The 13,582-nt window shown below is 35.8% G+C and overlaps 1 protein-coding gene across 2 annotated transcripts in view; it reads right to left on the reverse strand.

The window, feature by feature from the left end:
- The window catches only part of LOC125226065 (elongation of very long chain fatty acids protein-like), a 46,495-nt gene that overhangs the window by 15,197 nt on the left and 17,716 nt on the right, over positions 1-13,582 (reverse strand). For both annotated transcript variants that reach the window (XM_048129902.1, XM_048129901.1), the window contains exons 2-5: positions 6,717-6,792; positions 5,195-5,385; positions 4,348-4,428; positions 1,693-1,855 (exon numbers count right to left, since the gene is read on the reverse strand). In XM_048129902.1, coding sequence (XP_047985859.1) covers positions 1,693-1,855; positions 4,348-4,428; positions 5,195-5,385; positions 6,717-6,765 — 484 coding nt within the window. In that variant the 5' untranslated portion in view covers positions 6,766-6,792. The remainder of the gene's footprint in view (positions 1-1,692; positions 1,856-4,347; positions 4,429-5,194; positions 5,386-6,716; positions 6,793-13,582) is intronic.

A 13,582-nucleotide genomic window follows, 5' to 3' on the forward strand; every position in this document is an offset into this window, starting at 1 on the left:
CGTTTAGGTTAAGGCATTTATTTTCTATAATTAAAATCAATTTTTCCAATTTTTATCAATTTAATAATAATAATTCAATTTAATTTTAATTAATAATCATGTATCTGTTGACATTTCAATTTGTTTATTCTTTGACTAAAATATTCAGTATTGTTCGAGTCGACATTATGCATTTTATAAATCTTCAGTATTAATTTATTCAATTTTTAATTTCATGTTATTGGTAATGTTTTAATTCATTCACATACTACTTGACTATTTTTTAAATAAAATATTCATTGAATTGTATAATTATAATAATATTTCAAATCTCTAGTTAAATCTAAATTTACAAATGGCAATGTGATAAGTTCAAATTTGACAGCTTTTAGAGCTTTTTGAAAACTTACGGTTATTCCGCCTCCAACGACATTCATTGTACCGCTTTCTTTTGTATTCTCTCACAATTTGGATTAAACCAGCACCAAACTACAGTCCGCTTATTATTTCACCATCAATACGAAGACCTGAGACCAGCGAAGATTTTACAACATATCTTATAAAATATACAATAGGTTTTCATTAAGACATCAATCCACCCCGTTTTTTCGTGATATGTTGTTCATTACCATAATGTTTTGGTAAATTCATTTGAATGGCAGCTGTCACCACAGTATAATTTTACATATCGTCAGTAGTTTGTAAAGGGACAAGTGTGAATTGAACTCGCCAAACCGATAGTTTTTAGGTTTTTAGGGTTCCGTACCTCAAAAAGGAAAAACGGAAACCTTATAGAAGAAACTACCGAACCGATTAACTTGAAATTTGGCACACATATGTAAACCTGTGACCCAACGACGGACATGTAATTTAAATTAAGAAAATTCAATTATAGGGGCCACTATATTGTGTTACATATCAAATAAGCCTTTTATAAGTATTTCAAAAATATTTTTTTTTAATAATTTTTAGTATTAAAGTAATTTTCATTTAAGAAAATAGGCAAAAAATTAACATCCCCCCCCCCTCTTATCTCCGAAACTACTAAGCGTAAAATTTTCAAAAAAATACACGAGACAGTTTTCAATCTATATATTACAGGAAAACCTATTAGTATTAATAATTCTCAATTGTTTATTTTTTTCAAGGAATGTGCTGGTTATTTGCTTTGTAATTTTTTTATCAGTCTGATCCGCCTATGTTTTTAAATACAATTCCTAAATTATAATTTACTTGTTACACAAAAAATACTTTAGGTCCCGCTAAAATTATAATGTCTCAGCAAATTAAAAATATTGTCTGTTGTTTCATATACTGTGCCAGTGCTATACTAGATAGGTTCTCTGGTTTGGTTTTTATCAAATATAATAGAAAAATATTTAATTATTGTCAAAGTAAAATTTGTAGTTATAATTCGTACTTAGTTAAAGTTTTAAAACCTCAGTTTCCACAATTGGCCTCATATACGTTGCCTGATATGTTTTAAATTATTAAATGATAATCAGTATCACCATCTGAACGAACACATTTTTTTCTACATGTTTCCGAGGTACATTTCTTTCTTAGCCTGCCCTTTATCTTCTTTAGCGTTATCCCGACATTTCGCCACGTCTCTGAGGATCTGGTTTTGACAACGAATCCCAAAATTAGCATCTATCATAGGTGAGCTATCTAAACGAGCATTTTTACATATTTCGAAGGATTTTTTCATACCTGGTGCGAACTTAAGGCCCATCCAGACGGAGAAGGGCATGATGCCGTGATGTATGACGTGCAGCGTCGAAGCCTGTTCGTTCTTCTTGCGCAGAATGAAGAACAACGTGTCGAAGAACTCTGTGAACTTGCTGAAGTAGTACCACCAGCACGTTGCCGCCATCTGCGGGTACCGTCATTTATCAATGATTGTAACTTTCATGATTTTTATTACATTATCATATACAGGGTGGGCCAGTGATAAATTCACTTTTGTCTCGACCTCCTTTGTCAAAATTACAAAACATTGGCATATAATAATGGTGTCATTTAAAAGAAAAAAACCGGCCAAGAGCGTGTCCGGCCACGCTCAGTGTAGGGTTCCGTAGTTTTTCGTATTTTTCTCAAAAACTACTTAACCTATCAAGTTCAAAACAATTTTCCTAGAAAGTCTTTATAAAGTTCTACTTTTGTGATTTTTTTCATATTTTTTAAACATATGGTTCAAAAGTTAGAGGGGGGGGGACGCACTTTTTTTTCCTTTAGGAGCGATTATTTCCGAAAATATTAATATTATCAAAAAACGATCTCAGTAAACCCTTATTCATTTTTAAATACCTATCCAACGATATATCACACGTTGGGGTTGGAATGAAAAAAAATATCAGCCCCCACTTTATATGTAGGGGGGGTACCCTAATAAAACATTTTTTTCCATTTTTTATTTTTGCACTTTGTTGGCGTGATTGATATACATATTGGTACCAAATTTCAGCTTTCTAGTGCTTACGGTTACTGAGATTATCCGCGGACGGACGGACGGACGGACGGACAGACAGACATGGCGAAACTATAAGGGTTCCTAGTTGACTACGGAACCCTAAAAAGTAAATTTTTATTCAAAATGGTGTCTTACACGGGAGAACAGCGAGCGTTTTGCATTCAAGCTTTTTATGAAAACAATCGATCTTATGTGTCTGTTCGTCGGCGTTTTCGACTTGAGTTCGGATTCGGGGTGATATTGCTTGGCCTCCCAGGAGCCCTGACTTAACTCCAACTGACTTTTTTTATGGGGTTACTTGAAAACTAAGTCTACTCAAATAATCCGGCAACCACAGCAGAATTAAAGGAGAACATTCGCCAAGAAATCCAAGCAATATCTCCGCAACTTCTGACGAAAGTCTTTCAAAATTTACAAGCAAGGCTGGAAGAGTGCCGCAAAAGCCACGGACGACATCTTGATGATTTAATTTTTAAAACGTAAAATTTATTTATTTGATATCATACTTTCTAAATATACTTTTTATTTCAAAACCACAAAAAATCCTATTATTTCAATTTTCAAAAATGCATTTATCATTGGCCCACCCTGTATCTGGTCATCTAAAAAAAAATATATCTATTCTAATCCACCAACCCGCTGGGTGGACAGCGTTATAGCAGGGAATTAACACAGGCGCCTATTATTAGGACTGCAGAAGACCGTCCTGAATGGAGAACTTTGGTGCGCAAAATAACGACCTCATGGTCGCGACCCTCAGCCATGAGGAACCGAGGGAGAAGAAGATATCTGATCTGTCTGTATGACTCCTTTTTCTCCAACGTGAAGAAAAAGGACGGCATGTTGTCTATGATCAATTGAACATATTTGTATGATAGTGCAATATCGGCCTTACACATAATTAAAATTACAAACGACTTAATCGCGTCGAGTCGCGCGTCGTAGCTAGAAGATGTTGATGTCAACTTTGGCCATCTGCAGTTTGCTCCGAGGTCAAGGGGGCAATGCCGTCCTTGAAACGTCGGAGGTTGGGTTTAAAAACATAGTTTTAGGCGATTAAGCCCCGTTTGTGTTTAAGGACGTCACTAATGTCAAGGATGCTCAACTTTCACTGGAGGTTTCTGGTTATATGGTAATATTTGAATACGTAAATTATGTAGACGTTAGTAATTTTTAGATGACAGATGTACCTATTTAAATTAGGTGCGCGTAAAAGTAGGAAGGACTGCTGGTTTTTGTGCCATATAAAAAAAATTAGGTAGCAGGAAATTTTTGGATGACAGAATTGACAGATGTATTTAAAGTTGCTGCGCGTAAAACTAGAAAAGTCTGCTGATAAACCATTAGATAATAATCGTTTGTCATTATCTGTCATGTCATGTTATCTGTCTGTCATTTATGTATTTGTGAGAAGGGACAAAACAACTTTTTCAACTAATCAGTTCAGTAACTGTTTTATAAATAAGGGTAGGACGTTAGGCGTTTAGGTACTTTATCTTGTATTTCAGCTTCATTCGAGAAACTCGACGTACCTTTTTATTTATACCAACTATTTACATATGTAGATTACAACTGACTATTGTTTATTTACCCAGAATAATATATGTAAGATTATATATTATATACATACATATTATATACATATAACTAATTTCTAGTGGTTTCCATAGGACAACCATGTACTTCAAACGTGTTTGTTTTTCAAAAAAAAACACGTCAGGTTGGTCTAGTTTTTTTTTGCTTAGTTTTGAATTGTATTGATCTTGTTAAGCATCAGTGAACAAGATGTAAGTTTAATCATTTTAGTACTAGTATCAGCGATTATACGTATATGGAGTGATATGGACGAAATTAGTTCGAGTGCTATTGATATTATTTATGTATCAAATACAAACCCTCATTGCTGTTGGGCTCCGCGAGTAGTCGACGAGTTGGCAACTGAAGTTGTATTCGCCCCACCAGCCGCTCATTAGGTACTGCAATCAAAAACATATCTATATTGACTAACATTAACATTTGGACGACAGAAAATATATTAGAGCCATAAATATTTAAGTGGTTTCGCGATATAAATGTTTTTGCAAAAATATTCGATAGTATTGATGATGTATGTGTACGGGTTCAAAGTACGAATGAATATTATACCTACTTAATTGAAATTTATAGATCACGTCATCCGCGAGGACACGTGCTTTGATTCGAATCTTCATGTCAATAAAGATTGCGTTTATCAAATGTGCAGTTCTCGAAAAGTTTGTACAAAAATTAAGGAAAAAGTTAAATTTGTTTTTATTATTCCTTTTTTGTTACCAAGATTTATTTCTTGAATTGAGATTTTAGTCAGTTTTATTTGGTCATTAATGTTCTCTAGTATCTATATTTTCTTAATTTTAACAATTATCCTGTATATATATTACCAAAGTCGACTTATACCACTAAATGTTGGTAACAAAATAGGATCAATTAAAATTTGCTGACGTGGCTATGTACAAACTTTTTGAGAACTGCATTTTGATACAGAATCTATCACAAATCCGGTAAAAATCAACAAGGGGAATTAAATCGGTTTGAATATTACTTAATTACATTTACGTCAATGTTTTCCGTCTGCGAGGTTAATTATCTCACAATACGTCATAATAGTTAACCCATTTCCACCCGTGAAGGCATCATGCTCGTCGACGCGGAAACGTATTGTGGCGGAATGCTAATCGATCTGTGTAATGAAGTTTGGGGGTTTACCTCATAGAATATCCAGGCACTGAAGAGAGTTTGAAAGAGGTTATACACTATGAGGACGCGTCGCAGCTCGAAGGGTTTCCTGTTGGCCATGAGCCGGGGCCCTAGGGACTTGGAGAAGTAAGCGTAGCCCAGGCATATCGCGACCGTGGGCCACGGCGACGACGTCATCGGCCAATCCTTCACCCGCGGATCTGGAACACAATCATAATTCTTTTCAACACTGAGCGGGCGTGCCGAATTATTTCCATAAAATAATTTTCGTCCCTCCTCAAATATAGGCACGTTACAAATTAACTGTTTTAGGTCACGCGAAGTGGGAACGTTCCAGTTTTCAGTTCGGTTAACTGAACTACAATGCTGTTGGGAATCTGCTTAAATGGAAAATTTTGGTATTTCATACGTTAATTACTTGTGTAACTACGAGCACGAATTTTTCACAACCGTACAGCAATTTAAGTACAATGGGTGATATATATGATGATTACAATAAGTCATACACTACAGGTAATAGCACTAGTTGACCATTGGACCAGCAAGGACGACCTGCATTTATTTACCTAGACAAGTCAAGCAGCGGCGATTATGATTTTTCCGCATTTAGGTAAACAATAATTACTACGTCAACTATTAGGTACCTACGTATATCCGGTTTTAAATACTCACAGAGGTTAATAGATTTTCTGAACTGTTGAAAATACAAGTCGTTAGGTACCTATAACATCAATGGGAGTTAGAATGCCAGGTAAATAATATTCAAATGTGAATAAATAGCGGAGTGAAGTGTTAGTTTGTGCGTCATAGCGCGGATCTGCGATCAATGCCGGTTCGGCACATGTGCTGAAGCTTAGAACATTGACATAACTACGTTTTCGTTACGCTAAGACGCCGCCACGGTGCGAAGTTGGAGTGTGGAACATTCTAAGGCTTATGTAATTTTGTTGAGCAAACTCTGCTGGTAAACCTTGGAGCAACCGGCACGGCTAGCAATTGGCGCAAAGTTTTCGAAGCGACAGACATGCATACAGTCCGGTGTACAGGGAACCGTCCAACGGGAAATACAAGCACATAAACACTAACGACTTCAACAATTTGTTTATTTATGAATCGGTTCCGGAACTACAATAGCTGCTGTACCTCATGGGTTTACCACGCATTCGCGGTTTTTCATTTACTCACTACGTGTCATACGTGTTTATTGTGGTCTATTTTTTTTTGGCTAAGTGAGTATATAAAACTCTTTTTATAAAAAGATACGTCTATAAGTGATTAAACAGTTTTTTATCTTTTAAATAACCTAACCACAAAATTATTTTTAATTAAAAAAAAAACCCCGACCGCGACATAGCAGACCGATTTTCATGAAACATGACTAAGAACACTCCCGACGACTAACTCAGCTTTCAGACAAAAAAACTAAATCTAAATCAGTTCATTCGTTCGGAAGCTACGATGCCACAGACAGACACGTCAAACTTATAACACCCCGTCGTTTTTGCGTCGGGGGTTAAACAATTATACTCACCACTCCTGTTGTCCAAGAGGTCTCTGTACCAGTTGTAGATGCTCGTCATTTTGAAGAGCTGGTTCTACGCAGTTATCTGTAACAAGTAAATTAACTTATTAAAAATAATGAAATTATCAATTATACACAACCGTAAAATAATTACAGTATACGTTATATTTGAGTTGTTTGAACTATACATAAGTAATTAACATATATTATATTTTATTGATTATGTCGAACGTATCGGGTATCGCCCGCCTGCCAAAATAATATATTTGAAGTTTTTTTTAAAGAGTAGTTTTTGTGATCAATTCGTTTTATGGATGCCGGTTCTCAACCAAACTAGATTTGTTAATTCGGTTTATTTCTACCTAACTTGAATGTCATCGAAAAGCAACATCCTTCGACTAGTTCTACTGTTGGAATTTTAATACATCTAACGAAAACACAGAATCTAACATCTATATAAAGCATTTTAATACGTTGATAACTCTATATTAGAAATTTGGTTGATCTAACTTTTTGCGTTTGTAAGTTATTGATGATGGACGTTGACCGGCGAAAATGCACTGTGAACAAATACGTGAAAAATCCCCTTGGTCTGGGTCAATGATTGCTAAATTGTTGAATTTCCAGAAAACTACTAGGCAATAATTATTGCCCAAATCATTATTTCATTAAAGGACAATTAAATAATAGTGGCAAAATAATTCAAAATATCCACTCCTTGCGGTCCACACGGAATCAACAGACAAAAAAGATGGATGAAAATCTTGTTCAGAGGATGATGAATACTATTTTCAGAAAAGTCCGTAATTTTGTGCATAAACATACTGAATGATTGAAATATATGTGACATGCTATAAATTAATAAACGATCTTTTATATTCTGCAATAAAAAATATTGTTTACTTTTTCTTTTCATTTAAAAATTAAATTCCTCCCATCGCGTACCAATTCTAAATTAACTATGCTTTATTTGTGGACTTTCCACAGAGATGGATCCTCATGCTCATGTGCAAAAGCATCGTATAGGTAGACGTGGAACATTGTTGTAAGAATTACGGAACTGTTGACTACCTATATCTAGATTTTTATCACAGCAATGTTTACATAGATATCAAGTTTAACAGGCATTAATCGCCAATACAAGATTACGAATGATTATATATCCTACCCCGAAAAGAGTATGTGACTAAACTATGAGTCAGCGTCTTAAAATCCTATCGATAACACAATACAAGTTGATAAGACCATTCGTCATAGAATCTGCCTTCAAGTCGATAAATTCATCGAGCGAATAGGTGCGTCAGATTATTTTTTTACTTTGATAAATCATTTTTTGTACGTATGTAGTAATTTGTAGTTACTACATAGTGCACCTATACAGTATTTAGTTGAGAACGAGTTCTATAATGATTCGATTACCTAGAATAGAGCAAAGAGAATAGAGTACGCAGAAACAACGTGACGTGCGGATGCGGAATAGGAAATATCATCGTGCGTCGCGTCGATCTCGCGTAACGCTATTGCAAATACGAATATTTAACTTGCTCGCTTTTATACACACATTGTGCCAGGGCCGAGGTTAAACTATATTGACTACTGAGGAAAATTGGTCGTACATTTATAAAATAAGACAGGTTTTATAGGAAACTAATTTTTTGTAACCCTTGTTATTTAAATTTATGTATGTATCATATATATCCAGCGTGATAAAGAGGACTGTTTTGTCTCTTACAAAGGTGTGTTAAAAGTTGAATTTTATGTTGGCTGATATTTTTTTTAACGTCTAAGGTATACGAAAACAAAGGAGAAAAGACTTGCATGTTATTATTTATTTATTGGAAAACAAACAGCACATGAAACGTGTTACCAGGTACAATAGAAACAGGAGGCTAATTATAAATTCTCACAGATAGAAATCTTATAGAAATTAACTTCACTAGGTATTAGGTATTACTAGTAGGTATACAAACATGTATTACTAGCAGGTATATTTGGTAGGTACATTGTAAAGTTTCTCAAGTTCTTTTTGTGATGCAATAAATAATATTTTTAATTTATTTACGTAATAGTTTTAGTAATGTTATATGGAACAAATGTTTGAATGTAAGTGTTTACCTAATCGAATCCGTTTAGAACATGAATGGTCGCATTGAAACATTTGAACGCCTCGCCCCCTTCTAGTTCTGCTGTTAGCCGCATATGATAGAATACGGGACTAATTATTTCTTGACTTAAATAGTGACATGTTTAGGTATTCTTTATACGTCTAGTTGGCGCTCTTGATAATTAGGCAACCTAAGTTACGCTTACAAGGCTAATCCATTTCGGAATATAAAATACTTTATGCGTTAACTGGACTACATACATATGTTAGACAATTTCAAAATATTTCATTAGTGTACAATATCTTTGAATCAGACAAAATCGTACCTAAATGAAAATTTAGATCAAATAAAGGCGTTCTTCATTTTCCGGAAATCTATTATTTACACGGTAAACATACCATTTTACGGACTGGATACGCTACTTCGCGAAATTTACAAGATGTTTGAGAGATTAGCAAATTATATTTCGTCAACAGTACTATTGTTGTAAAATAGGGAAACGAGGTAACATACAATTGTACTTATTATAATATCAACAATAGAATGTCATACATTTTCAACTATGAGAACTTGCATCTGTTTGTATGATTACGCGTTGTTACAAAGATAATGTTTTGAATAGTAGCATCTCATCTCCACGTATGAGGCAACTGTTCACACCTAACGAATTGAATTATAGGTATAATGGAAAGTAAATATGAGGTCGTAGCTTGTGACATTAGCACGTTTGCACTAATGCTCACGTTTGAGGCGCTATTGTCACGTTCTTCGAATGAGACAGCTATCCTGGATGATGACGCTTCTAAGGAAATGGCTACAGTTCAAATTGATTCTAATAACAATCCTTAATATACAGAATAAATGCTAGCGCATCTGCGTGCTGAAGCTACGCAAATTTTCTCATTAAAAGAAATTTGTTTTAGTATCGTGGGTGATTGATGTTTTAACCCAAATAGCCGAGTTTTCGTAATCTTTCCTTATTAGCAGTTTATTATTTGAAAATACAATTATGAAGTAAAAAGTTCATAATCGATATCACTATGATACGCAAAAACTTCCCAGCTTTATATTTTAGAGGCTTTATAAATATATGCATAGTCATCTTAGGTAAAGTCACATTGCGAGAACTTCAAGACTTTAAGTCATCTATAAAGTGTTACTTCTATTACGTACTTCATATATATATTCAAACTGACTTTTTTAGGTTTTACTAAGTGAATTGTTGAGTCGTTTTAAGAGTGCCTGTATTATTCTATATCACTTGTCTATACATATAATAGACAGTAGGTATGTCAAACATAGTAACACAGAATATATCTTATACTATTAAACGAGCAATTCTTGTATATTTATTTATTTATTTATTTATTTATTTATATATTTATTTATATATACCGACGATCTCGGAAACCGCTCTAACGATTTCGCTGAAATTTGTTTTGTGGGGGTTTTCGGGGTGAAAAATCGATCTAGCGTAGCCTTAGATCCCGGAAAACGCGAATTTTCGAGTTTTCATGAGTTTTTCTTTCGCATTTGTAAACGTAAAATATGGTCCTTAATTTCGCCGCGCGCGCATCGATTCCGCTTAGCTCAGTCGCACGAGGTCGGTCTAATGTACGCAGATAGATCGTAGGTGTCAGGGTTTCGAATCCCGGCCAGAAATTAAGTTTTTGTTTTTTGTCTTTTTTTTTTGTTTTTGTATTTATAAGAGTTTTTTTTTATCTAAAGACGTGATATATTAAAATAGAACCGAGCGAAGCTCGGTCGCCCAGATATTAATAGTACAAGTACAGAAGGCCCACTGTTTTGATGTTCCCGAAATGCCGCCTTTTTAAATACCTACAAAATTCTTACAAAGAAACGAGCCGCACGTGCGCGGCGTCCGGCGATAGGGTTACCAATGGATCCAAACGAATTGATACTCACATAAAATGTTATACTATTATATTCAAGTCTTGGGTACTTTCTAGGTATATATGCTGTATTTATATATTTTTGTTCAAGTTCCAACATCATAAGCCTTATTGAACTTTTCCGTGGGGCTTAATCGATAGTAGATCTGTGTAAGAATGTCGTTTGGTATTTATTTTATTCAATATGTCTATTTAACTAAGTACGAGTATTATTAGCCATTCCACACGCGGGCATCGCTTAAAAAATCTTCGCGACGTAAAGTAACAATAGAAAGTGCGAACGTGCATTCAGTGAGAACACGCGCCACCCCTGAGTAGGCCGCGAACTCGCGGCCGCCAGGATGTACTTGTAGCTTGTAGCGCGGCGATAGAATCGCGGAGTGAGCCGCCCCTGATAGTTTTTTTTTCTTTGTTTTTTAATTATTATTTTTTCTTTTAACTTTTGAATGTGCTTGTATTGTTTTATATGTGTTGTATGTTGTTTATCACGAATAAATGATTAGATTTGGATTTGGATTTAATTTGAGCTCCGTGGCCAAATAAAAATCAACTTCTAGGTACCGTACCAGTACACTATGTATTTCTCAAAATGCGCTATTGTATACAAGAAACACGGTAGACTATTTCGAGGAATCGTTCATAAGAAGCACAACATGATTGTTAGCGGTAATATACAAGACATAGTAGTCTAGCGATTATCAGTATTATAGGCGAGGTGAGCGAGATGGTAAACTGGAGTGATCTACGCAAGACTGAGGGTTTTACGCTAATACCGTAATTGACTTGTACATACATACAACACATAATACAATCACGCCTGTATCCCATAAAGGGGTAGGCAGAACACATGAAACTACTACAGCTTCAGTGCCACTCTTGGCAAATAAGGGGTTGAAAGAAAACAAAACTGTGACATTGCAGTGACAGGTTGCCAGCCTCTCGCCTACGCCACAATTTAACCCATATCCCATAGTCGCCTTCTACGACACCCACGGGAAGAAAGGGGGTGGTGAAATTCTTAACCCGTCACCACACAGGTAATTGACTTGTATTGTATGTTTTTGATAGGTATTGAGTATTTTAACGTACTTACGTACGTGATACGAGAATATACGACTTCGTTCACAGTTCGCGCGCTATCAGTTCCGTAGAATGGTTAAATTTTTCTAGTGGTATAAAAAAAAGTGTTTGACATTTTGTATTTTAAATCCATTGTTTCGTTCTACTTTATTATGAAAGACTGTTAATTTTCTATCGGTTGAACATAATTACGGTATAAAATGAAATTGTGTCAACACGCCTATTGTCTCTGAATTGCAATTGCAGGCAGGTTGTTAGTTTCCGCGGTTAAGGCATTACTAACACTAACCGAAAATAACGAGATGGCACAGCGCAGTCGGTCTAGCCGTCCGGCGCTTGCGCAACCGCCTATTGTGCGGGACCTTGACCTGATCTTCGCGGCAAATGCACTCGTACACTTGAAACTTATTCAAATTACCCATTATACAATTTTTTTCAATTCAAATTGAAAAATAAGCAATTATAGGTCAAGTGCATGTCAACGACAGAAACGATGTGTTTTAATAATAAATCTTTTAATAATATAGATATTTAATAGTTTGAATATGTTATCGTAGACAAGATTCATCACATTTTTTTAAACTGGTTCTAACACCAGTTTATCAAAAAACAAGCCGAGACCTTGAGTATTACACACGATCATCAATAAACAACAATCACGGCTAGCGCTTACGTCGGCAAGGTCGACTTTTATAATTCGCCGGTAAGTGTTGCATAAGATGGTAATGGTCAGGTGATCTCGATTCGAACGGTGACACAAAGTCCACAGTTCACCCTTGGAGGACAAGCGAGCATGTGGCGAGGAAGGCCCATCTCGCGGAGCCCGGCAACTTTCACCCGTGCGGACCGCGGCGCGGGCGCACCGGCACCGGCCGCGCTTTACGTAAGGGTGTTGCGCCAGAAGACCGCCCGCGCCCTACCCGAACCACTGACCCACTGCCTTAGACGGCCACCCCACTATTCGATGCATGCCATGGAATGTTCTCCAACGTTGACTTGCTACGACTAGAATAAACTTTGAACCCAAGGGCGGATACGTGTATTGACTAGGCAAAAGGTACCACTTTAAGATGTACATCAGACAGACATACATGCTTTCAGAAGTTCTTCTTGACAACCAATGATATTAGGAACTATACTAAATATAACTATAACCTAATACCTATCCATTCGCAGAATCCAAAGGTTTAATAATACATAATTGAATAGGTACCTAGGCTAGGAGTGAACGATACCAGGAAAAATTATAAATTTAATAATTAAAATGTCCTTAACTTAAAACATAAATTAAACATAAACAATAAACACAAATAATGTAATGCAAGATCAGAACAACTTATTGCTCAAGACCGAAACGTCAATACGAGCAAAGGTGAGCTGACGACGTCAATTCAGCAGGAAAAACACCCGGCGAATGTTATCTTATTTTTTTCATTAGCGAAGGGACTTTATATGAAGGTAGGGCTGCCAATGCTCCCACTTGGGTCTTTCCAATATAACGAAAACAAGAGATAAGACAGGTTAAGTAAACAGGCCAACTGACAGAGCTGGAGCGAAATAAGGGCCTTTCGACAGTGAAGATAACGGTTTATGAACATTTTGTAGAATTAATTAGACGTAGACTGCATGATTAAAGCTAACATCAAATTCTTTGATATTTGAAGCGTCGTTCGCTCTATGGTGGGTCGGAATTCCATGTAGATGGGTGCATCTATTAGTTAAATCTGAGTAATAATGTCACAAGGATAAGAGTATTGATTGCGCAGGAGGCAATGGC

Source organism: Leguminivora glycinivorella, chromosome 5, assembly GCF_023078275.1.
Source record: "Leguminivora glycinivorella isolate SPB_JAAS2020 chromosome 5, LegGlyc_1.1, whole genome shotgun sequence".
Lineage (NCBI taxonomy): Eukaryota > Metazoa > Arthropoda > Insecta > Lepidoptera > Tortricidae > Leguminivora > Leguminivora glycinivorella.